The sequence below is a fragment of the Siniperca chuatsi genome, linkage group LG24 (assembly GCF_020085105.1).
Source record: "Siniperca chuatsi isolate FFG_IHB_CAS linkage group LG24, ASM2008510v1, whole genome shotgun sequence".
Taxonomy (NCBI): Eukaryota; Metazoa; Chordata; class Actinopteri; order Centrarchiformes; family Sinipercidae; genus Siniperca; species Siniperca chuatsi.
This window is the reverse complement of record NC_058065.1, coordinates 4,895,472-4,923,048: the sequence shown is the minus strand read 5'-3', so window position 1 is coordinate 4,923,048 and position 27,577 is coordinate 4,895,472. Positions and strand designations below refer to the sequence as shown.

Here is a 27,577-nt window from a genome sequence, read left to right as displayed (position 1 = left end):
CTTCGATGCAGCTTTAAAGCTGTTATCTATAACGTTTTGGTGATCAAAATATTGTGGATGAGCTCAAACGATTAGTTGATTAATTGGTTAGTTGCTTGACAAAAAAATGAATGGGCAACTAATTTGATAATCATTTCAGTTTGCATTCACAGATTCATCAAATGTGAGGATTTCGTGCTTTTCTTTATGATTAATTGAATAGTTGGATAAAACAAGCAATGTGAATGTTATGTTGTTACTCTTGATGAAAATGTTGATGACAAACATCAAGATAATCCTCATAAGTAAAGTGCAAAGTTGTCTATATAGCAATAGAATATTGTTTGAAAAAATATTAGCTATTGGAAGAGCTGGGTATCAAACGTTAATACTTAGGCTAATACTTAATTAGTATTGACAGAAACTTGTCCGTAGCACCAAGCATCAAACTGTTAAATACTGAAAGCTGGCATCAAATGTCAAGTCAGATTTGTAGTCTCGTTTACTGATTCTTTGATTAGGTACTTCCTGATTTATATCAATATTTTGCCAGTTTTGGAGTATTTTGTCTTCGGCAAAGATCTGGCACGTTTGCTCATGTTTAGACATTTAACATCTTTTGTTAAATCTAAAACTAATGCAGTCTAATACAACAGTCCTGCAATAAATCCAACCTTCACGCAGGTTGTAATGTTCAGTTTTTGTTGAGAGGTGTTGATTCAACTGCATGATCATCTTGGAGGCTGCAGTTTGTGATGCTGTTGGCTGTTGGAATTGTACTGCGCTATACTGACAGGTGTTTCTATTATTTTGTCCATCCCGTGAGGGAAGGCTAAATAACAGAAACATAATCTCTTAATAATAATGATGATGCTGTTTTTGCTGCAGACCAGGCAGAAAAAGAGTTAATTGACTTGAATGTTTGGAGAGAGAGAGAGAGAGAGAGAGAGAGAGAGAGAGAGAGAGAGAGAGAGAGAGAGAGAGAGTTGGGGGAGATAGGGGAGGGGTGAGAGAGAGAGAGAGAGAGTTGGGGAGATAGGGGAGGGGTGAGACAGAGAGAGAGAGAGAGAGTTGGGGGAGATAGGGGAGGGTGAGAGACAGAGAGAGAGAGAGAGAGCTGGGGGAGATAGGGGAGGGGTGAGAGACAGAGAGAGAGAGAGTTGGGGAGATAGGGGAGGGGTGAGAGACAGAGAGAGAGAGAGTTGGGGGAGATAGGGGAGGGGTGAGAGACAGAGAGAGAGAGAGAGAGAGAGCTGGGGGAGATAGGGGAGGGTGTGAGAGACAGAGAGAGAGAGAGAGAGAGCTGGGGGAGATAGGGGAGTGGTGAGAGACAGAGAGAGAGAGAGTTGGGGGAGATAGAGGAGGGGTGAGAGACAGAGAGAGAGAGAGTTGGGGGAGATAGGGGAGTGGTGAGAGACAGAGAGAGAGAGAGTTGGGGGAGATAGGGGAGGGGTGAGAGACAGAGAGAGAGAGAGTTGGGGGAGATAGAGGAGGGGTGAGAGACAGAGAGAGAGCTGGGGGGAGATAGGGGAGGGGTGAGAGACAGAGAGAGAGAGAGATGGGGGAGATAGGGGAGTGGTGAGAGACAGAGAGAGAGAGAGAGAGCTGGGGGAGATAGAGGAGGGGTGAGACAGAGAGAGAGAGAGAGCTGGGGGGAGATAGGGGAGTGGTGAGAGACAGAGAGAGAGAGAGAGAGCTGGGGGGAGATAGAGGAGGGGTGAGACAGAGAGAGAGAGAGAGAGCTGGGGGGAGATAGGGGAGTGGTGAGAGACAGAGAGAGAGAGAGTTGGGGGAGATAGGGGAGGGGTGAGAGACAGAGAGAGAGAGAGTTGAGAGAGAGCTGGGGGGAGATAGGGGAGGGGTGAGAGACAGAGACAGAGAGAGAGCTGGAGGCAGCTGCAGTCTCTTTGCCTCGTGACGGCGTCTGCAGCGTGAGTTTGTTTACATCCGTCGGCAGCAGGCAGAGCGGAGCAGACGTCCTCGGGTATGTGTGTAAACTCAGGCTGCCATCTGTTTGGCCGGCATTTTTGACCATCATCACCCAGATTTGGACTGTGACGCTGGTTTTTCTGTCTTGAGATTGACATCCGAGCCGCGTTTGGGCATTTGGGAGAAAATGCACAATCATGCTGTATGCTAATTGGTTGTCTTTTAACCAATCGTAGAATCCCTTGCTGCACTTCTGCTGCAAATAATTGCGAAACGATAATGTACTGAGACAGCATAGGTGAAGGATGGTTTCACTAAAACAGTCACTGCTGTAGCACAGTTTCAGCACTAGGTAAAGGCACCTGTTTTACTGCGGTGTACAGTGTCCGTGTACAGGCAGGTACATTGTGGTTTTCACAAAGCTGCCTCATTTTTGATTAAAATGCTGTCATTTTTTCCAACAGGACAGGCAGGCAGGGAGAGAAGGAGGACATAAGCTTGGAGACTGTGAGATGAGTAGAAATACATGTTGCTATGGTACAAACTGTGAGCAGTGATAGCCTGTCTGATACAGAAGTAATCCCATTCCCCAAACTCTCTATCATGATATATTTCTACTTGTTTGGCTGAAGAGGTAAGCCACCCAGATCCTGATGCATCTCATCTCATGCTGAATTTAGCAGAGCTCGATTACCCTGCCTATTGTTTTCTCGATCAGTTGATTAATCGCACGGTCTATAAAATTTCAGAAAAGTCGCGAGTAGGCTACCTAAAGCCCAAAGTGATCCAAAACCCAAACACTGTGTACTCAGTTTACTATCACATAATTAAAGAAAAGCAGCAGATCATCACAATTTAGACGCTTGAACTAATGAAAATTTTGATTTTTTTGCTCGAAAAATGACTTAAATGATCAATCGACTAATCGTGTCAGCTCTAGAATTTAGTCAGCAGGAGGATTTTTGGAAGGGGGTTGTTAATGCTCATGGTGGGTTTTGTTGGGCCTCTGTAATTAATATTATAAAGAGTACGGTCTAGACCCGCTCTATAGGAGAGTGCAATGAGATGACTTCTGTTATGAATCAGCGCTATATAAATATAGTTGAACTGAATTAATTACAAATGTGTGCGACACAGGTATTGATCCTAACCTTTTGACAGTTATACTCGGGAGAGGACTTAAACCAAGTTGTGGTTGTGGCCTATACTACTCTGCTCGCTCAACCACTGATTCCCCTCAGATGGAAAAAGACTGTATCGCTGTCTCGTAAACGCTGGCTGGAGCATGTTTCGTAAGATCTGACTGCCTTTTCTGTTAACACATGCCTTCTTTTTCCTTCTCTTTTCTGTCTGCTCTTTTATTCTCCGTTGATATTAATGGGTAGTTTTGTATTGGACGGATGTAGGCGGATGCTAATGTGTGTGATTAAGTGGTTGCTGGTTTATATTCTGAAAATTCAGAACCGTATTTGAACAATACATTTAGTTAAAGGATGACTACTAAAAAGACATGAAATATATGGTACTTGCTGTGTGAAGTAGCTCCTCTGCTTCCCCCCCTCGAGGTCATAAAAGTGCATGCATTTTTAATGTGAAGTGGCCCGCCTCTGCATCTGTGATGAAGATGCTATAACCTCTGACCCTTGACCTCCTTCATTTTTGTTCGCACTTCTACACTCACTGCACAAACTTGGTTCAGATAAATGTTTACAGTGTGAAATGCAAATGTAAACCAAAGACCAAAGAGAAATCCAGCTGGACTGCAAGTGCACAAAAAAAGCTTTGTCACACCAACTGGTCAGTTTGCCAAAGTAGATGTGGGTGTAACGGCTAGATTATACTGGGATAATATAAATAATAAAAGAGATTTGTATATTTCCCCATTAATGTAGAGAAGTTTAGCCAGATCGGAGCAGTAACATGTTCAATAATTAAATAAGCACGTGCACGTTTGTGTGTGTGTACTTGTGACACATACTGTTTTTGTTTAGTTTTTCAGCACGTCTCTTTTTGTAGTGAGAACACCCTGAAGCCCTGTGATGTTAAACGCGATGCCTCTGACAAATGAGGCAGACAAATGTCCGTCCTGGCAAACGGCCTCAATGTGGCACAGATGGCTGGAGACTCAATCACTGTCCTCTCATGCAAAACCAGGAACAGAGACATGAAACAGACCTGCATGTTTGACTGCTTTCATTCTTAAAAGCTTCATTTTTGTAAATACATTTACAGTCCAGAATGAGACAGACACCCTTTTCTAAATAATTTGATATAATAGCATTTCTGAGTGGACTTAAAATAGTCTTTTTTGACGTGTTACGAGTAGCATTTCAAACTGAGGAGGACAAACATTTTGGATGGAAATTTTGCTATCGCCCTCTCTTTTTCTACGATCTTCCACCAGAAACTTTTGCTCTTGCCGTAAAGCAAAACACCAGATTCCTACAGTAAAATAGCTATTTAAAGCAATTAGGGAGAAACCTGTCCTGTTCTTTCTAATGAGCCTATGTGAACTCGTCGAGGTGACTTACTGGTCTGAGTCACATTGTGGGTTTTTTTTGTTCAACATGCTGATGATTCAATGACTGATGCATACATCTCCTCAGACCAGATGAGGTCATGGTCATGTGGATCTGTTTGGTAGTGTTTTCTCCTTGTACAAGAACAAACTAAATTTGCCAACTCATGTAGCCATAAAATAATTTTTCTGAAAAGGAAAAACAACACTGCCATTTGGGTTCAATAACTTAATTTTTTACTTGTTTCTAAAATTGGTTTGACTCAAGTAAGAATACCTTGTAAATACAGCAGATATCATTAGTATTAGGCTACTTGATTGAAAGCCTGTAAAGTCCCCATTTTTAGACACATTGGCGACGTGGCTCTATGGATGGCAGTGTTGGTCTGTCGGTTGGTCTGACCACTTTCGTCCAGCCTGAAGTATCTCAACAGCAATTGGACTGGCATGAAGTTTTGTACAGACATTCATGGTTCCCTAAGGATGAATTGTAAGAAATTTGGTGATCCCAAAGCTGACTTGATGAAGCTGACTTTTCATCTTGCGCTGCCATCAGGTCAAAATTTTTAACTTGTCGTTATGACCAAATATCTGGAAAACGAATCAGTTTTGGCTGTGCTTGGTGTTTAGTGCTAATTAGCAATGGTTAGCATCTGAAGGGCAGGGGCAAAAAAAATAAAAAGGACACCAGCGTGCAGAAAGTCGTGATGCATTTATGGTGGAACAGTTCCAAAGCCTTTTCTAGCATCCAGGGCCCCCCAGAGGGCCCTACATTGTGTTTTCTCCATTTTTCTCCATAAAGTATTTCTGATTAAGGGCACCATTAGTGCACTTCATCATGTTTTCTCCCCTGGATGGGCACCCTGGAGGGCACTTGACCATGTTTACTTGCACATTGGACCATGGTAGAGGGCAGTTTATCATGTTTTATCTACCATAGAGGCATCGAAGACTAACTGTCCTTATTGTCTGAAAACACAGGATGAGTGTTTGTAGAAATTTGTCTTGGAAGGTAGAAGTCAAAGGGACGAGAGCAGAGACATCTTTGACTTTATCAAAAGGGAAACTTGTTTTGCTTCCGTAGTTCCAAAATGAGACAAGTAGAGAGTTGGTTACTTGCGTTTTCATAATTCAGTCTTGGTGAACCAGCGGCTTAAACCTTTTGTTTTATGTCAGCAAGTCTTCATTGATTACTTCCTTCATATTGTGGGAACTGGTACTTGCAGTTTTTCCTCAGAGCCAGTCAAAGAGAGACCCGTATCTTGACTCAGTGTTGTGTTTAGTGGCCTTTCACAGGCATTGTTGCAAGTCCACCAACTGGTTGATTAATTTGACTTTTTTCCTATGCAGTTTCACCTATTTCAAGTTATCAAGTTAACATTATCTATACAAAACTTAGATAATTATGCTGCTAGTATCTAGGTAATGTCTCATTATACTAGATAATCTTCAAAACAATATGATTTGTATTGTAAACCATTTAAATTATATCACTTAACCAAGACTGAAAGTGATTTCAGCCTGCGTAAGGTGGAGTTTATTTTCATTGGGGAACTCAGTGGTGTGTGTGTGTGTGTGTTGGTCTTGTATGTCTATCTTTGTGAGGACCAATTTCAGTTTCAGACTTTGAGAGTGGGGACATTTTGAGCGGGTTTCAGGTGGCTGTGCAATTCTGACACATATACAAACTCTTAAAGGGGACCAGGGAGGTTGTGGGTGATCTTCCTTCCTTTTTTTAATGCTAGTGTATGCACTTGCTGTAGAGATGTGTAGCTCAAAGTACACATAGGGTATTGTTAGTTCTTTGCAATCACTGTGGCAATGAAGCAGCTAGACATTATTATGTGCAGCCAGGTGTTCGTACAACCCAGACAAAAGCAGACTGATGGTTACTGTTGTCAGCCAGATCGACTCTTTTAAGACACTTCCTGAAACAACAGAAGGAAGTGATGCTAACTTGAGCAAGAAGCAGTTTCCCACACAGACTAAGCGAGGTTTATACTCTCCTTTTGTACTATCCGGCACTGTCAACCGTTTGGTGAAACGTTTATTTTTTGCAGTTGAGCTCTGGAACACATTGTGCCAAATAATTTTATTTTGTTAGCAGATAAAGTATCAGTATATCTATTAACATTATACTGCACTCGTGTAAGAGTTATTTGTAGACATTAATGGACAAAGTATTCTGTGTGGCCCATGAACCCCCAGTGATTTTCCTTTTTGGCCCACTTGCTATTGAAGTTGAATAGCCCTGCTGTACAGTATCTCAGTTTGTCTTGCTTATACTGGAACATTACACAGTTATGTCTCACTACGGTTGCACCTCACAAACTAGTTTTTACATAGAGATTACCTCTTACTAAATATTTACACCCACTAACTGCCAGGTGTAACTGTTATGTAGCTAACTTAAATAACTGACAAAGCTAATGTTAGCTTGTTAATATATGACCCACATTTAGATTAATTATTATTAGTATGGAATATGGTTTTTGTTCAGAATGCCAACAATATAAATAGAAAGATTTAAATACATTTCTCAAAAACAACTCGATATACCTCAAATTACAAAACATGCTAATGATGTTAGCTAGAGTAACAAAATATCTTAATTGGTTGATATAACAATATACAGTATATCAATATCATGATATAAAATGACATATACTGCAAAAGAAGTTTTTATCTAATCGATGGGGATAAAATCTTCAATCACTGTAACCATACTAAGAAACTCAAATATTGTGATATTTTAAACCATATACCTTTTATCAGTATATATTGATATAATATGGGGATCATTATATTAGTACTTTAGAAAGCACTTTGAAAATATATTGATCTGTAACATGAGCTATAACACACACTTAGCTTTATTATTTATTTAGCATTTATTTATCTTAGATGTATTATAGTGTATTATATTTTGATTTGCTTAGTACTTCTATTCCTGTGTGCACTGACGTGACAGTGAGCAGCTGTAACGAAAGAGTTTCCCCTCGGGGATCAATAAAGTATTTCTGATTCTGATTCTGAAATACAGTCGTAACATTTACATCACTTAAATGTAACAGAGCCTTAAAGACCTGAAAAAGATTGATATCTCGATATTATAATAACTGAATTCAATCACAATATTGATTTATTGCCCGGCTCTACAGTATATTTAGAGGCATATTCCAGAAAGGGAGAGTCGAAGAAGTTGTTCAATTTACAGCAAATATCGGGGAAAAAATCACCTCTAAATTAACATCCCAACTTGTGTCATTTGAGGGTTTTCAGTTTAACTGAATTAGAAATACTTTACTGAAATACTTTTCAGAATATTTTTCTGGTTTAGTGATGCAAGGTCGCGGATATTTGCAGGGCTTCAGTGGAAACTGTTGTTGGTTATTTTTTGTTAAATTATGAGTCTTTTTTAGAAGCAGTGTAATGTAACTCGAATAAACTTGAGAGAAATAGCTGGTGATGTGGTGAGAGTGACATGGCTGAGAGTGAGGGGGAGAAACTCAATATAGCTCTGTGTGTGTGTGTGTGTGTGTGTGTGTGTGTGTTTGAGGTTGTGGGCGATGCTCATTTTCATGTGAAAGGGCTACAGCTGCTCCGTCCCTCTAAAGAAATTATTCATGCTTTATTCTAATACAGGGTCCACACACACACAGGGATCATCTCTATTATTGGCTCAATCGAGCAACATGGGGGCAAATCAGTTTTTGACTAACTTCTCTGTCGTTTTTATTCTTTAGTTTAGGTAGCTGTGGTAGAAGGTGAGAAATAATGACCGCTCAGCAAATGCTGACTGGACATGCAGTGTTGACATAATAGACAAAAAAGTGTCTAGGCTGTGCAAAGATACATCTCATGTCCCATTTTAGTCTTACAAAGATAAACTTATGTGGACAAACAAACAAAAACAAGCTTGTAATGAATTGTAGAAGACCGTATTAACTTTTGGTGGAAATCTAAAATCTGGAACTGACAATTCTTGTATACAATATGCAGACATAAGAGTTGTATCTTTTTTTAAATGTAAAACCTGCTGTTTCATGTCTTTGCAGATTGTGAACTTCTGCTGCCCCGTCAGGAAGATCATCCTCACTGAACCTAGATCAGCTTACTCCCTCTTCTCCTTCATCCCATCAATAGACTGTGAGTAGATATAGAAGCCCACAAACTTACACCCCTTAACACCCTCAGAATATCATATTACTAGGGCTGCAACTAACCATTATTTTCATTATGGATTAATCTGCCAAATATTTTCTAAGTTATTATTAACTGACTAATTGTTTGGTTTATAAAACATTTGAAAATAGTGAAAAATGCCCGGATCTTAATGTGACGTCTTCATATGCCTTGTTTTGTCCGACCAAAAGTCCAAAAACCAAAGGATACACAGAGTAAATACACAGTTTACAATGATTAAAATATGTTAGCATGAGTCCTAAATTCCTATTTTCCCAAATACAAGTGAAAATGTCAGTTGAGCATGAATACAAATTAACTTTTTTATGTGGTTTGTTACTCGATACAGATCCTTATTTCTGCAAAAGTCCTTCAACAGTGGATAGAATTGGAAACAAGTTGAACCAGGAAACACTTGTGGGTCACTCTATCAAGGCTGAATAATTCCTATGAATGTATAAGTTTAATAAAAGAAAAAGTATTTGGATTTTTTAAATTCTCATCAGCCAGATTTGTTTCCTTCATTTATCTAATCTATCAAAAAATCTGGATCTGCACCAAAAGACTAATCAAAAGTTTTAGAACTATTCTGCTAACTAACAAACAAACTGGATTGTAAACATAAACTACTGGATGCAGGTAAAGAACTCACCGCATAGGATCATTTTGAAACTAACGATGACAGTAAATTCGTTCTACATGGTATTATTGGCTTGAACTGGTATTGCTCATAACTGAAACTTGGACCCGTCAGAGAGAGAACTTATCAATAATGTAATCAGATACTGTTTGTTTTTGATGAATCATTTCTCTATTTTGTAACCAGATAGACAAGAATGATGATAACATTTTCATGGTCATGTCATCAAAGGTTCCTCTCAACTGGCAGTGAAACCCAAGATAAAGGACAGAGAAGTCAGGCAGCTGCTGTGCAGTCTCATCACGTTTTACATGTCAGTCTGAGCATAGCAGAGGCAGTGATTTGTTGTTATGGACAGACAAGCGCTTTGTACTAAGTGCACTGTCTCAAATACTGATTTGTGTGCAGAACTTTTAGCTTATAGTAGTCTTAGTCTGTACTGAACTACATTAAGGGATAGACCACTACCCTGAGGATCATGGATTGATGCGATGTAGCTTCGTTGAATCCATTAATCCTTTAATATCCAGTTTCAGTTGTACCTGGACTTTTACAGGAGCGTCCTCTACACAGCAGTGGTTACATAGGTTTTTGCTTGACAAAAAATCATTCCACCAGTCTAGTCATACCCATGAAAACTAGGTCACAAAGAGGGGCGTGCATGACTCCTCTGAGCTATCTTGTCTTCCCCTTTAAACACCAAAATCACATCAGAACCAGTTACTCAAAACAAGCATGTCTCGAGAAATTGAGACACCCCAAGGTTTATAATCTTTCTATCTGGACAGCCTGGAACCACTCTCACCCTGACCCTTCTGAGTTAGTCAACAGGCCATGTACATATACAGTAATTTTCTATCACATTACTCTTTCAAAATTGACCACATATAAAGTATTACAGGTTTATATTTATGTAAGCAGTTCTTGAAAGTTCTATATAGTGTAGCATCCTGCGCACAGAACAGTGGGTGTTAAATGGTGAAAAAAGGCCAAAAATCAAGATGGTTTGCTCTGTGTTGTGTTCCAACATAGGTCTTGTTCAACTTTTAGTATACAGAAAATTCTCCAGTAAACCTGCGTTAGCTGGATACCTGCCAATATAGCACTGTCCTTAACAGAAATAAACATTGGTTGTTTGGTCATGTTTTCCTGACAAGCGTTAATGATGACTGTCGTCTCTGTGAAGCAGTTATGAAAGTAGCGTAATGTTGTCGAGTTTTGGGTGGATGGATACGTCAACAAAGCATCCAACTGTGACCTAGACTGCTGTTTCCCAAAAACACTCTGCACGCTGGTCTTTTTTAAAAATCTTTCTGTAATGTTATCCAAGTTGTTTTTGTTACCCACACTTAAAGGTCCAGTATGTAGGATTTCGTGGCATCTAGCATTGAAATTGCAGTTTTCAACCATTTGAATACCGCTTGGATCAGCCTCCTGTTCCAAGCATGTAGGAGAAACGATGGTGGCAGCGAAACTTGTGAAAATCCCGAAAGGCCCAATCTAGACCCAGTGATTAATTTGTCAGTTCTGGGCTACTGTTGAAACATGGCGGTTCAACATGGCGGTGTCCGTGGAAGGGGACCTGCTCCTTATGTATATAAAAACGGCTTATTAACACAACAATTCCTATTTTCAGGTGATTATACACTAATGAAAAGATAGATTATAAATATTATATACCATTTCTGCCAATAGCTTCTCCTAAATGTTACACACTGGACCTTTAACCTGACTACAACTATATCAGAAAATGCTCACAAGAATCATTTTTGTATCAGTCATAGGTGTTTTGGAAGACAATTGTTCACACCTGTTCAACAACCTGTTTTGTTGTTAAGGTTGAAGGGCCTTTTAGCCAGTGTTGGTACCAGTAAAGAGAGAAATATTGAAGAACTGGTAGCCTACAGAAACTTGTTCAATACATTATCCCACTAGTGTTGGAGACTACCAATTATTTCCTCTATTGTCTCACTTACCAAAGCAACACAATTAATTAGAAAATATATAATATATTCTAATACAAATGAGATGAGATTTTACATAAATTAAACAATTGTTTCTGTCTATTACAGGCTGTGAGCTGTAACTATCCAAAGGCATTAAACTTAGCACTGCTGGATCTCGGTCAGACTATAATTCACTGTAGATTTATCATGACTAGGCTGTGTGATGGAAACTTGCTACTTCAGACCAGAGCTTTGCATTTTAACTCTTTTTAAGTCAAATACTACCATACTGTACTTCTTATAATTACAATTAAATTTAGTGTTGTATTGTAGAAAAGAAGGCAAGTTAGAACAGAAATAAATTGGTTTTCATTGTAAAAAGCCCTCATGAGACTTTCTTAAACATTAGAGGAAAGCACCAGCCCTCTACTGAAGTTGAAAAAGAAGAAGGCCTGTTGTATTGATCTCAAGAAGAAACCTCATATTTCTACTCCCGAGATAGATCTTTGCTTCCTTTTGATGGTGAGTCAGGACCAAAGATCATATAGATAGTGAAGAGAATGCAAGAAAAAAACAAACTTGTGCTTCTATAAATCCTGCAGTCTCTCCTTGTGCGTCAAACAAGCTGATTGATCCAACTTCCCGTCGAGAGGCATGTTGGAAACTCAAAAAAAAACAAAAAAAAACAAATTGTATGTTCACTTTCCATCACACAGAAACAGCTATGCAAATGTCTCCGGAAGATACTGGTGAGAAACCATATGCTATCATAGTCAATAATCTATTTATAATTGGCAGATGTTACCAGACAAGAGCTGAAAGAGCTGTTTTGATAATCAAATAATTGTTTCAGTCACTGCTCCAATGTCAGGATTTTCTGCTTTTTCTCTGTTTTATATGATTGTAAACTGAATATGTTTGGCTTTTGGACTGTTGGTGGGACAAAACAAGACATTTGAAGACATCACTTTGGACTCTGGGAAACTGGGATGGACATTTTTCACTGTTTTATGATTTTACTAGACCAAACAATTAATTAAATAATCAAGATAATAATCATCAGACCCTATAAGTGATGAGTTTCTTTTCTCGCTGAAACTGACTGCTGTGCTATTTGTATACACTGAGAATCTGCAGTCTGCTGGACCTCAGTAGCATGTCGTTAAAAACCAAACGTATAACACCAAAGTTGAGTAACAATTGTAGTAATTCCAATGTTTTATATCATACTTTTCAACACATAAAGTACTGAGAAGCAACTTTTTTAAGATCAGCTATCATCTTTAGTCAGTCACCATCTGCTGTGTCCTTGGTTGATAAATAAACTTATGATAGTTTTATTTTGTTTTGGAGTTGTCCTTCTGCTGTTGGACATTGTGTGAAATGCGTCAAGGAAGGACCAAATGTAGAAGAACTTGTCGCCCTGTCTCCGAGGAGATGTGACCGTTGGACACACAAACACACACACACACACACACACACACACACACACATATATATATATAGTCACACACAAAACGTGCGGTGTGATGCCTTGTCTTCCGTGTGTGAAAGGCCTCTTGGCAAAGAGGAAGCTGTAAAATGGGGTTTCACCATGTATGGTCAACCTAGACTCTCACTCTCCTGCACTCTGTCTCTCTTTCTCCCAGTCTGTCTTGAATCTAAGACAGAAGCTTCAAACACACCCACATACATTTACACATAAAATATACACAAGCAGAGAAGATGAGCACAGTCTGTAAGGTAAACATTAATGAGTTTAAAAGCTTAAACCAGGTTGTAACTTCCTCCTGAGTTGTGGTGTCAGGTACATTTAATGAACTTTCATCTTGTCTTGTCAAGATTTCCTTCTTGTGTGCTATTAATGGCTACTTGTCTTTAAATATCTGATTTCACAACACACTGCAGATTTGCCCTGCCAATATAAATCTTGTTTGAAAATCTCTAGACTGATGAATTGAAAAAGCAACCTTTCCAACAAGTCCTCCAACCTAAACAAGTCCTTCGTCATGACCTTCAGCTCATATGAGATGAAAAGTTTATTCTTGACCTTGAAATTTTTTTTTCATTCAATAACTTATCTGGAGCTTTCACTAGTATCACACGGTCCTCAAATTAAACATTTTCTGAACTCTTTAAGCACCTCTTGTTCATGTTGGCTCCATTACAACCGGGCAACTCCATCTGCAGAAGAAGACTGTGCGATACTTTCGAAGGCTCCAGAACAGCTACTAATTGGACCTTGAAATTTGATTGTTTTACCAACCCATATGAGCATTTTCTGACCTGCCACCTTATGTTTAGGCAATTATATGACATTGTTAAAGTATGGGAATGGCCGCGGTTGTGATTAAAAGAAACCAAGGGATGGGCCTCCAGTGCCAGAGATCCTCCCTGATCCCCTCCCTAAAGGTTCTGCAGCACTATAACAATGTACTGCTACTTTGTCCTTTGCCTCTGAGGGAGTATAGTCATTATTCACATTATTCTTGCTGGTGTTTTCCATGAATCAAGTGAAGAAGGTTAAATCTGGTTTAAAGACTGGTGTGTAGCCAGATTAAATGAAAAGTCGAAGTTCGAACAAGCATATGACCCTTGCATTGAAAGTCGCTCTGGATAAGAGGGATAGCAAAATGTGTAAAATACGATTGTGGTCATGATTAAAAGAAAACAATGTTGACTGTTGCTAGGATACAGGACGTGTACTATGACCTCCAGATTCCAGATTCAGAAGTTTTGTACGATCCCAACCTCCCGTCTTGGCAATTTTGAGATGCTACTTCTACTTCCACAACAACAGTTGTTTCTTGCATGGCCACAAGAGGTTGCTTGCTAGGGCCAGTTGAGGCAAGTTAAATCCGGCCTAAAGACTTGACGTGTGCTGCCAGATTTGACGAAAAGCCACCTGTTAGATCTCTCCAACAAGCAAATGACCCTTGCATTGTTGTTCGCTCTAAACTCAATATGTAAAATAAGAAGAAAGCTACCCCTATTTTTAATGCAATTGTCCATATTATGGTAGCGAGTAATTCAGGTATTCGGGCATTATAAAACACATTATAGACTGAATCCTTTAGAATCTGATTCTGATTAATTTAAACTTAGAGAGTGATTTTTGTTGTGACATTTTTTCAAATGTACTTAAAAGCTCCCTGTAATTGCTTTTGTTAATGGATCTTTAGACCTGTTTCTTCCCTTAATAAGCCAAAATCGACTTTGTGAATCCCTGGATTTGGGTTTTATGTGTCAGGAGCACTGGCCTGGATTTACCTTGGCCTATACTGTGTGTGTGTGTGTGTGTGTGTGTGTGCGCCCGCCCGCCCCAATTCATGTGACTCATAAACCTACACACACATATTCACTAACATGCCAGGCTAATTCTGGAGTTCCCTTATAAGGCAGCTTTTCCCCCTCAGTAAAGTTTCTGTGCTGCCATGGATTCAGTGAGACTTCCTCATGTTTGCTGCTCATTGGCATCACTGGACCATTTTGGCAAGATAGTAAATTCCTAGGCCTGCCAAATTACTTAATTGATTTGAGGTGTTAAATCTATCATCTGTTGCAGGTCATACACAACGGGATTTGTACTGAATGTGAGGCGGAGTTGTTTTTGTCAGGATGCATGGTGAATTAAAACTGTAGAAGAAAATTGATGGTTTTGTTGTGAATTCTAAAGGTTTGCAGGAAAATATATAAAGGTTTATAGATTTCAGCTCTGTTGAGTATAGTACATAATGCACACATAAGGTATAGACTGTAATTCCCCATTTATTGTATCCAAAAAAAAAAGTGTGGAAAATGTGTTGTGAAAAGGTTGACGGACAAAATACAGACCAATAACTTAAATAAAGTCAGGAAGTTGATGTTGAAGTGGAAATGAATGATGTGTAGAAACCCAGTTTTGATAAGGAAACTTGGAAGCAAGTGCTCGTCTTAAGCCCTCTCAAACCATGGTGTTTTTTGGCTTTGGGAGTGGAAAATGTGACTCCAGCTGGCTGAGAGACTGGAAATTTCCTTCTTTGTTTGGGAACAAATACAGATGCATCAAGTCTGGTCATTTTCTTTAGTACATTCATGTTTGCTTATGAGGAAATTTGAATAGCTACCAGAACAAGGTAGAAACATTCCTAGTGGAAAGCAGCAGATACTATATACTATATACTACACAGTACTATTAGCACAGTGTGTGATGTTGCAGGTGTGTTGGTTGGCAGCTAAGATGGTGCATGTTGTGATTGACTGGTCTAGAAAGGACGTTTTTAGTTTAACAGTTTACAGAGTACCCACAGGGGTCATATGTTCAATACAAGACTGAAAGCCATGCTAGCGGCTGTAATTGCTAACGTCAGCATGCTAACATGCTCACAATGACAATGCTAACATGCTGATGTTTAGCAGGTATAATGTTTACCATGTTTACCATCTTAGTTTAACGTGGCAGTATGCTAACACTTGCTAATTAGCACTAAACAGAAAGCAGCTGAGGCTGATGGGAATGTCATTAGTTTTGCAGGTTTTTGTTCATAAACAAAAGTATTGGACAAGTTTAAATTTGGACCAGATGAAAAGTTAATTACAAATCATCCTGAGGGGAACAAGACGGTTTGTACCACATTTCATGACAATCCATCCAGTAGTTGTTGGTGGCGCTAGATGAAAAGTCAGGGGATCACCAAAGTTGTTTTGATTCATTAGGACTGTGAATATCTGTACAAAAACTTAATTACAGTCCATCTAATTGTTGTTGAGACATTTCAGTCTGGACCAGGTAGTGGACCAACTGAACAACATTAAAGATATTTGTGACAAAATCCATGTGCATTGACATGTTTTAACCCAATTAAACTACTTGCAAATATTGTTTAACTGAGCATCTGGATCAAAGGAAATGTTAATGCAAGACTTAAAAAAAAGAAAAGATTTTAAGTAACGTAATACAGCAACAGAAGTACTGAAAACTTATTTTGACTGATAAGACATCTCTTTAGGACATTTTGACATCTCCCTGAATCTCCCATTAGCTTTGTTAGGGCACCTTTATCATTTTTATTAATACAGTACAGTAATTCCCATCAACATGAATAGCTATATGACTACATATAATAAACACCTGTTGGGGTGTGCAGGGCCTCTGAAACTTTCTAACCGCCCACCCCTTTTACTCTGAAGGTCAGAGGTTTATATTTGAAGTTTTATTGTTCCCATGAATGGGATTTAGAATCTGAATCCTCCAGATCCATGCTGATTGTTTTTTTTTATCTGTGCCGTGCATTATTTCCATTCTGTTACTACTATATGACCCGCTGGGGCTCTGTAACTGCAAGTTTCACAAAATCCAAGTGACTAAACCAACTAGTTATTACGAGTATACTAGTATACTCAACATGGAAGATCAAGGGTGCTTTAAAATGAGAACTGTGGGTTTGAACCTATGACATTTAGAAGACCGTCTTCTCTGCTGTCTGCATGTTTTGGCACAAGGAGTCATATTTTAGCGGGAACTTACTAGTGATGTATCAACATTAGAGGAACCAGAGCCACGATGATCGAGAGCTGTCGTCTTTGATCTGCACTCTTTGTGTGTGTGTGTGTGTGTGTGTGTGTGTGTGTGTGTGTGTGTGTGTGTGTCCATGCATCATGTGATTCATAAATCTGTAGTGAGACAGAGCTGGAGCCTTCCTGACTGGTGTAGTCTTTGGTCCGCTGACGCTCCACAGAAACTACTCAAACAGACACAACTGTAGCTTTTCTACATACACAGGTTGTGTTAATGGTTTTTGCCGTCCCATGTTCACTGTAAAACACTTCGTGACAAACATGTTTATTAAGGGCTCAACAGGGATGCTTCGTACAGCTTGCAAATCAACTGTCTTCCAGCCTTTTACCTGATTAGACAGAGCTGGAGTAGAATACATACACACTCACACACTCAAACAGGTAATTCTACTTGTTCACACATAAATGTGCAGACATTATAGGGCGTATATTGGTCTGTTGCCCCATTTCAGACATTAATCTGATTGCAATTTAACATGTTGGTCTCATGTCTGAATAAGCACCCTGGTCACTTTTATGTTAAAGTCAAGCCGGCCATCTTACTTTAACATTTCCGTATTGCTTTGAACGTGGTACAAGTCTGAACTGAATTCCGTCAGATTAACGTAAAGCAGCAGCACAAGGTTAAACATTTACAAAGAGAGATTAAATGCGTCTTGTTCCATCTTAAGATCACTGTAATATATTTATTATCTCAATCATTTTCTCTATTATGCACAAAGAAAATAAAATCAAGTTAATAAACAATGACACACTGTAAAAACAGTCAGATCAGTCTATAGAAACTAAAAGCATAAGAAGTTAAAACAACTAATACAACCACAAAGAATATCAACCTCTCCTTATATTTTCATAAATTCCAACTGTGTGTAGTTGGAATTATAAATGAATATCCAGGAAAACGCTTTATTAAGCATGTGAGCTAATAGGAATTAAATAAGAGTCCCAACTTAACATCCTGACTTTATAAAACATGCAGAAGAATTTGTTTTCCTCCCTATCATAACATTTTTATATAAATATATTTAAATAAATGTCCAGCCATGTCTGAATAAAGCCATACGAAACATTAACGTAAAACTCTCCTCTGACTGAATGACCAACAGCCGTCACTTTAACAGATAGATGAGTCCAGCAATGTTACGTATTCCATGTCTGAAAATTGAAGAGTTAAAGATGTCTGATGTCTGTGTGACAGCATTGAAGAAATACTGTTCCCTTTAACTTTAGCTTACCTATTTCTTTTCCTCATTCAAATCTTAAACTCTAAACCCTTTTTAAATGTAATGCCTTTCTCTCTCTCTCGCGCACACACACACACACACACACACACACACAGTGACCTATGATTTCTTTATACACAACTCTTTTCTATTTACTTGCTAGTGTCTCTGCTCATCAGCACAACACTCAGGCAGCTCAGCTAAAAGGCCCTACAGCCTGATGATTTGTGGAGTTCCGTCTAATCACAGATGAGTACGTGTCTGCTTGTCTTTGCCTCCGACCCCGCTGTCAAAGCTCATGTTGTTACATGAATATTGAATAACTGCACAAACAACTCGATGCTCCCTCCAGAGATATGGCAGGTATGTTGCCTGTTCAAGAAAGTCTAGTTATTTAGCTGTCTTGCTCGTCTGGTTTTGCAGTCTTCACATGTTTCTGTCTCTTATTCATCCTCTGATTGATGCTGTGTCCTCTGCATATTTACATTTCAGTCGTCACTTCTGCCAAGGAGGTTCTGTATCTCTACTGTTGGTGCGTCTTTTGATATAACTCCATTACTTGCAGAGATCGAGACTCCAGTCTAAATCTTTCAATTTTGTTTGCAGTTTTGATAGGAATGAGGAATGAGTTCCCTCGAGTTTAAGCTGGAATTGCGAACAACCTTGCGTTAAAACAGTGCGTTAGTGGTCCAGTTGGAGTGACAGATTAATGTGTTTAAAAGCTTAAAACACGCCAAAACACTCACAAATACAACGTTTCAACTCTGGAAAGTTATCACGGTGCAACTATTTTATCTTTCGTCAACAATCACAAGGTTAAACAGTAGAAATTCAGTGTTCACATTCCAAAATAATCTACCAGGAATTTTCCTTTCAGCAAAAGTTATTTAGAGGTATAGATTCTTCGACAAGGACTCAAGTTTGTTCATGGACATGGACATCTTTCAAAATATCTTGCATTGGAAACACTTGAAATGGTATTATTTGTTTCTGATATTTTGTCTTGTCGTGCTTCTTGTCTTCTGCTCTTTGCCACTAAAACTACTTAACCTTATCTAAAAAAAGGATTTTTATTCAGCTCTCTACTTTGCACTATCCACTATCCAAAGGCAAGAAAATCCCCAAAAATACTTTATATACAAAATGAACTTTATGATAAAATGTATGGAAAGAGTTTACCACTTGGACATAAAGGCAAGAGGCAAACATAGACCTGCAGGAACAAGCAAATCCTGACTTTAAAGGTGGGGTATGCGATTTTGGAGAAATACAATACCATAATATAGAGCAAACAAGACTCAGCGAGTAATGTAAGTAATGTAAGCTAGGTTGTGGATTAGCTTAGCTAGGTTGTAGGTTAGCTTAGCTAGGTTGTGGGTTAGCAAACTGTCCCTACAGTTGCTGCTGCAAAGCTAACAGCCAGAGAGGACGAGACGGTTTCCCAGAGCCAGCACACAGAGTAAATTCAAATTCTCATGTAAATCAGGTAGATTCTCCTCCATCCAGAAAGGACTTCGGGTAGTGATCCAGATGTTTGCAGTGACAGATGTAGGGCACATGTATCTGAGCTGACTGAAGTGGGGCGTATCAGGCACTGCCAGGAGATCAGCGGTGGACCACTTATCAGGAAGTAGGCCACCAACTATTAACCCAGAACCACAATTAAAATGAGATCACTCTGTGGGCCTATTTGTAAAAGATGCATCATGCAGAGTTTTAACCCAGCTCAATCTGGAGAAAGAAATGTTTCGCAGTTTCAACAGCCCCCCAGAAAAATACATTTTAGTGGGCAGGTTTAAAGGAATCTTAAAGTAAATTGCTGTTAAACACGAAAGACCAAGTAAAAGTCTATTCACATGAGAAAAACCCTGAATTACATTACGATTTCCACAACTGCTCTGACACGAGGTGTTTACTGTAACTTTTACCTAAACCTGGATTATTGAAACACATTTTTCTACAATAAATAGAGCACAATTCAACCAAAATAGACCTCAGAGATCTCCATATGTGTGTTGTCTAACTAGACCACGGTGCCTCTCCATTTCAGCCAGCTACTGTCCCTTGCGTTTGCTGCTGTGCTGCAAATAGGCTAATTGCTCTTTACCAAAATGGGACAGAGGGAATGAAAAGCAGGAGAGACAGCCAGAGTGGGACAGTTACTCATCCACAGGCTAAAGCCTTCAGAGAAACAAATCCCAAAAGATTTAGGTGGGGTAGAACGAAAATTAGGAGGAAATGGAGCAAAAAAAACTATAGATTTGGGGGAAAAACTCCCAAAACTAGGAAGGGAAGAGGATGTAGAAAAGACATTTGAGATGGACATAAAGAAAAAGAAGTGCAGGGAAAATGAAGAGGAAGAGAGGAATAAATACAAAAAATGTGGAGGACCTAAGGAAGAACATATAGTCTCTTAGCAACATCAACATACGGTGATACTAGAGAGCATAAACAGGCACATAAAATGCTAATTTGTAAGTTCTTAAGTGGGTTGACACACACAGATGCAAATAAACACACTACTGAAGCAAGCAACTGTAGTGTTTTATACGCAGACACATACACTGTACACTTAGATAGAAAAAATGTGCACACACAGACCAAAACACACACGCTGATGTTGAGAGCACATACAGGCAGACAGATGATGCTCAGTCGCATGTTAACAAGTCACGTGCCTCAGTCTATTACAGTCTCTCTCTATATATATATAACCTTAAATATATGTTTGCCTCTTTGCTCTCTATGATAGCGATCTATGAAGCCTTAATTAACGACCTCTTCTCACAGCGAATCCACTAATACATTCTTCAGTTTAATTTCCTCATTTAAGTTATTAGAGAGCGAATTCTGCTGCCTGTTTTATAAAGTTCGACAGTGCAGAAACATTTAATGACAAGTTGGGCCTCTTGTTTAATTCATGTTTGCTCACATGCTGTGTATGTAAAGCGTTTTGCTGGATGTTTAAGTATTCATCCACACATGAATGAACACTAAAAATATTTGAAGAAACTGTCCGATATTGTGGTTGTACGATTGTTTTTAACTGCAATGAATTATTTTTTTTTTAGAGTGATCTGAGAAGAATCTCCTCAACAACTTAAAATTGGCTGTTTCACAGTGTCTCATAGTTTATTAAGCTGATTTTCTTTTCTTTGTGCGTAAAGATGAAGATTGAGATATTACATTTAATTTAAATAAGCCTAGTAAGACTGCCATTGTGACCACGGTGTGTATTCAGACATGACACCGACATGTTAATTTACCATCGGATTAACGTAAAACATTGCATGTCTGAAAAGGGCTCTACTCTCCTTTTTTATCGCTGTCCTTTCAGTTAAAATGCTAACATGATACTTCATTGATTCCTGTTAGGGAAATTTGGTTGTTCTTGCAAAAAAAACAAACAATAGGGTTTACCAGAGTGGAGAGAGTTTAAGTGGAATATGAGCACAGAACTAAAATATAAAATCAGAAACAGAACATATGCTGCTGACTGTGTAAGTGTGAAGAAAGATTGGATTGCTTGACCTTGTAAGTTGCATTTGATACTTAGTCTTTTCTCTCTCTTTGTGTTGCTTTCGTCTCTTTGCCAGTTTTGTACCCGGTCTTACTTTCTGTACCTTGTTCCTTATTTCTATTCTGCTCTTGTTTTCCCCTTTGCTATTTTTGCAGCCGTTCACATGGCACATTAGCATCATTGCCAACATGAATTAATTGGAATTTATATATGCGTTTGAAGCCACACTAGGTTTTGTTTTAGTGTTTTCTTTGACTAAGTTACCTTTTAAGCAGAACTGTAATAGTGAGAACTTGTAATAATGTACTATATGCCGAATGTTGCTTAATACTTTCATGCCACTGAAGCACTTGATAAACATGATACATTTTGTGTCACAAATGCCCATAAACAAGGCCTTTCACTTCTTTTGTTTCTTCTCTCTAACTAGCATGTGAATACCTAATTAAAAATAACACTAATATCATATTGAACTTGTGTACATGTTTTGTCCCTTTTGATTAGATGCCTTCTTGTGCAAATCACTTCTTTCTTTTGTTTTGTCATTTAAATACACAAATATCAAATCAAACTAAGCAAAGAGTAAACATTTAAACTACTGCCAGACGCCAGTATTGATACTTGAGAAAAAAACATCAATAATAAAGTTTGAACCATAGCTTTTTTTAGATAAACACATCACTTTTCACAGCATTTATTGATAAAGTTGTCAGAGTAAAGACATTTTACAGTTGAACATCAAGACGAAAGTGACAGTAAATATATAAGAAATGTTTTGAACAATAACCCTCACTGAAATTTAAATAATTCAGAATAAATATAAACAAATATGCTGCCAGTAAAACTTTTCTAAACTTTACTAAAACAATTTCTTTGAGCATTACCTGCCAACATACACGCCGATACATATCTGTAGCCTACGTATTGATCAGGCTCTTGTATGAACACAGACGAGGAAAGTATAAAGTCCTGAAAAAAGAATTGTGTTGTTTTTGATAAATTTCAAACTACTGAGGGGATTAAGCAAATGTTGGCCTAATGAAATCATCTTAAAACCTGCTTGATTAATTAAAATCAAGCTAAGATGAAGAATGTTTTTACTTACTTCTTTAATCTACCCTCCCTCTCTTCGTCTTCTCTGCTGTCATGTCTCTGTCCATTTAGAGAGGTGAACCGCTTTCTGGAGCAACCGTGGATCTACGCAGAAAGAGGGGCACATCACATGGGAGTGCGTGACTGTGTGTGTGAGGGTGTGTGTTCAGGCCTCCTGCCGTCGCCCGCTCTTCCCGGACAGGCATGGCGGGGGGCAGAGAGCGCGGCTCCCGGATACAGAGGCCGTGGTCGGTGTACCGGGCCAACACATTCGAGCTGTCCAATGAGATGATCGGCTTGGCTCTCGCAGGTGAGGGAAAGGTTTATTCTTTACGGAGGTTTACTGAAAAGTTAAACAGAACCTGACAAAAAGCATTTCTCTTTCTGAAAGTATCTAAAGTCTGGTGCCACTTCCTTACTGAACTTAATCTAAGGCACAAACTAAGATGACGCTAAAGCTAAGATGAAAACTAGATGTTATAACACAGAAATATTAAAAACAATACTTGATATAATGTAGATTTAGATTTACTTAAGTCTTGTATCTTTTATGAGCAAAAATAAATACATAAATGAAGTTAAAAAGAACGACAACGTCAAGCTTAATATTTTGAAGTTGTCCTAGCTAAGTATTAACAAGATCATGATGAAGGCTGCAACCAACGGTTATTTTCAGTATCCGTTAATTAGCCGATTATTTTCTCTCTTTAATCGTTAAAAAAATTCAGAAAACAGATAAAATTTGTCCATCTTATTTCTGAATCCAAGTTGACGTCTTCAGATGTCCAAAACTGAAACACATTCAGTTTACAATCACATAAAACAGAGTAAAGCAGCAAATCCTCACAGTGGAGAAGCTGAAACTAGAGAATGTTTGGCATTTTTTGCTTAAAAAAAAATTATCACAATGATAAGAATGATGTGAAACCATTTAAATAAATTGGGTAAAAGTCTTCAATTTGATTTACAAAAGCCTTAAATATCTTCTTTTGCGTCCTGTAGGCAGTAATGTTAGTTGTAAGATGCTTTGGTATCCGATTGCAGGCTGTCAGGAGACGTTTTACGTCTGTAAACTAAAAGTGGGCTTGTTGTGACAGCGGATTGTGCTGCAGGAGGTTCAGTCAAATGTTGTCACAAGAACTTCTGCCTTTAGAGCAGAAATAATGCTTTGTATTAACCCTGGTGGATAAGAGTTTCATATCTGTCAAAATCATGTCCTTGTCCATATAAATGACATACAACTATATGAATGTTAAAAAATGAATTGTAGTGTTGAGGATTTTGTGACACAGGTTTGATGTTAAAGTTTATAGGGTGTAAGAAAACAATCTTTGTAAAGTGCACATTAGATTTGTGTTTTTCTTGACTTTTCTTGTTTTTCTTGTGTGCTGCAGTTGTTTTCTTATGATATCTAATGTTTTTGGTGTTTTGTTGGTTGTTTCCAGGAAACAGTCAGGACCCAGATGAGCCTGTGCTTGAGTTCAGCGTTGGTGAGTCCCACTGGCATTCAAAACAATCCATCCAGAGCAACTTGGAGTGTTTGTTGTTGTAAAAGTGAAACATAATACAAATATCACATAAAACTGGATAAAGTGAAATGAGGTGCGTTAACATTACTATGAAGTGGGTTTCAGATAGCCTGTTTGAATGGCTCTTTTAGTGTTGTCTTGTGTGTTTCTCATCCAGCCTGCACAGACCTGCTGACTCCTGCTTTGGATCGAAAACCCAACAGCTTTGTAGCAGTGAGCTGCACGACACCCCCGCAGGCCTTCTGGACCAAACACGCCCAGACTGAAGTCATAGAGGTCAGACTCTTTCTACTGTTTAGACTCCTAATCAATTAGAGAACCCTCAGCCCCCATAATGTGAAATATTTCCAGGTAAAATCTGTTTAATTTCGAGAGGGATTTGATTGCTCAAATGTGGGAGTCTCTGGTGGACCTGTAGAGGACAGTTTGTCTCCACCTACACCTCCCTCATCAGGAGGCGGAGGATGATGGAGAAATGAATAAACTGAACTCTGCAGCCACACACTTTGGCAAAACACACACCTTCGACCACCTGAAATCGCTCTTCTACGCTTCCACGAACCATAAACGAGATTGAGTGCAGTTTGGGGGTCAGCCGGTCGCTTCAAATCACATTTAATTGGAATTTTTTTTGTACACAAGTGCAGAATGAGTCATCAAAAATATTTTAACATTTTACAGGAAGAGCAAAGAGATGGATTTTGATGTATTAATACTTTTTGATACATATTTGACAGCAAGAGATGACAGAACAAATAACAGGGACAAAGGATAGTGTATCTTTAATGTTTATTGTTGTGCATTACAATGAGTTTCCTTCCTAAAAGCATCATAATAACAATAATATTGAGATCACAAAAATATTACAATAACCATAATTGAACTGATATAATTTTTAAAAACTCTGCCATTTGTATGGTGCTTTTAGCATTTAATTCTAAATAGGGCTGCAACTAGCGATTATTGTCATCATGGATTAATCAGCTGATTATTTTTTTCAATTAACAGGCTAATTGTTTCGTCTATAAAATGTCAGAAAATAGTGAAAAATGTCTGTTACAATTTCCTGAAGCCTAAGATGTTGTTTTCAAACTGCTTGTTCAGTCCGACCAACAGACCAAAACCAATTACGCAGTTAACTGTCACATAAGATAAAGAAAAGCAGCAAATCCTTAAAGCTGGAACAAGGGGGAAAAAAACACATCAAAAAAATCATTCAATGGGGCGCCCCGGTAGCTCACCTGGTAGAGCGCACACAACGGCTGAGTCCTTACTGCAGCGGCCTGGGTTCGAGTCCATCCCAGGCCCTTTGCTACATGTCATCCCCTCTCTCCCCTGCCTTTCCTATCTCTTTTTATTGTCATGGAAACGCCCAAAAAAATCTTTAAAAATAAAAACATCATTCAAAATGTAAAAAGAACAACTTTGCACAAAGCTTTGAAAAATAACATTAAATTATCTTTTTTTTATTTGATGTGATAATCCTTCCAGAGATCACCCATTGTAATCTACTACTTTTAATGAATCCAGTCACGAAGTAATCCTGATTCACTGTGTCACTGCCTGCGTCCATAGGGCACTAGCAACCCCATCTTCCTCAGCAGCATCGCCTTCTTCCAGGATTCCAACATCAACCAGCAGACGCAGGTGAAACTGGCCATCTACGACGTCAAGGACCGCTCGCAGGGCACGGTACGATGCAGAGCACTGACATCCGGGGCAGCTCATTATTCAGATGGCTTTTAGAGTTAATGTTTTACACTGAAGAGGATGTATTGTTCCATGTTGCATGAAGCCTTTAGTGCTCTTTTAGACCACAAAGCGTCTTTTTCATTCTGACAAACACTGACTTGTCTGTTCTCCGGAGCTCATACCAGTTAAGAAGAGCTAAAGAAGTAGCTGATCAGCGTAAACAGTCGTTCATATTGTCTTTCCATCTCCCCAGATGTATATGTTGGGCTCAGCACTATTTCCTGTAAAGGAGTTGTTACAAGAGAGGAGCCACAGATTACAGCTCGAACTGAGGTAACGCGAACACACACGCACGCTCTTCTAGCTACTTCCTGCTGTATTTAAAAAATAAAGTCCTCTCATTATTGATACATTATATACTGATACATATGTTTTAGTTATTCTGAGATGTAACCCATGTCTCTAAGCTATCTAATATATATATCTAATGTATGTACCATTCTGTTCTTTGTCAGTTATAAACAGTTTTTCCCTTCTTGACACACAGAAAAGGTGGTTTACATTTGTGATTCCCAAAATTAAACATAAGTCCATTAAATTGTCAACCACAGGTGCTAAAGATCCAAAGAATGTACACCACACCGTCTTATTTTGAAGAATAATGTACAACATATATATATATATATATATATATATATATATATATATATATATATATTTCTATGATTTTTGGGTCTAGTGACAATACACGTGAAGGTGAATCTTCAGTATTCAATATATCTGACAATTAAGAAGCCTTTTGAAATATGCATACTAGTGCTGAAACAGTTAGTTGATTTATCAGTGATTCATTTATTAAGCAAGAATGCCAAACACCTTCTGCTTCCAGCTTCTTTAAATTTAAGGTTTTTGTACTTTTTCTGCTTTATAACATTGTAAATTGAATATATTTGGTTTTTGGACCATTTGAAGGACAAAACAAGCAGTTTGAAGATGTCATATTGAGCTCCAGGAAATTGTGATTGCCGTGTTCTTCAGTGAATCCAACTACAGATTAATGGATAATAAAAATAATTGTTAGTCCTAGCACTAATGCATTCATATGAAAAAAAAATCCAGTAAATGTGTTTCAATGGACAGATCGGCAGAGAACGAGCGGGTGGGGAACGTCACTATAGCAGCCTGGCAGATGGAGGAGAGAGCAGATCAGAGGATGTCGGTCGGCCGCCTGCCAGACAGCATCAACGGCCGGGTAAGAGGCACTGGGAGCGCCACGGTCCTCTGGAAGCATTTGGTTTAAGATTTAAATAATTCCCTTTGTGCAGAGGATCTGGTGTATACATATTTTCCATATTGTTAATAAAGGAATCAACTACTGTGGGTAGTTATAGTGTTACTTAAAAAGTGATGTATTTTGTAATTGTAGGTGTGAGTTTATTTCAAATGATGAAATTTGATGAGCAAAAACATTTACTTTAACTTTGCTTCAACACTCAGGCAAAGTAACTGCCCCAGTTCAACCACAACGGCTAAAATAAGTCTCCCAAAAATAGATTTGAATTGTGAATTTTATTCACAATAAAAGAGTCAGTTTGTGGCCATCATCTCTTAAATAATGTAAATGAAAAATGTGTTTCATGTGATGCTTCCTTTCCTGTGTGTGTGCTTTATAGTTCAACAAAAGTCACACCTTCTTTATGTCACACAGTATCACGTTTCAGTAAAATGCTTTGTCTCAGTGGATTTGGCTTTGTGTAGGAGCACTGTC

The 27,577-nt window shown here is 38.6% G+C and overlaps 1 protein-coding gene across 21 annotated transcripts in view; it reads left to right on the top strand.

Moving 5' to 3' along the window:
• Positions 1-27,577, top strand: part of LOC122871755 (inositol polyphosphate-4-phosphatase type I A-like) — a 63,710-nt gene that overhangs the window by 5,553 nt on the left and 30,580 nt on the right. For 19 of the 21 annotated variants that reach the window (XM_044187093.1, XM_044187090.1, XM_044187091.1 and 16 more), the window contains exons 2-8: positions 8,485-8,575; positions 22,661-22,898; positions 24,034-24,078; positions 24,275-24,393; positions 25,693-25,809; positions 26,063-26,142; positions 26,950-27,061. In XM_044187093.1, coding sequence (XP_044043028.1) covers positions 22,793-22,898; positions 24,034-24,078; positions 24,275-24,393; positions 25,693-25,809; positions 26,063-26,142; positions 26,950-27,061 — 579 coding nt within the window. In that variant the 5' untranslated portion in view covers positions 8,485-8,575; positions 22,661-22,792. Of the gene's footprint in view, positions 1-1,852; positions 1,964-8,484; positions 8,576-22,660; positions 22,899-24,033; positions 24,079-24,274; positions 24,394-25,692; positions 25,810-26,062; positions 26,143-26,949; positions 27,062-27,577 lie in introns of those variants that run through there. The other 2 variants (XM_044187071.1, XM_044187073.1) reach the window with 2 other exon arrangements.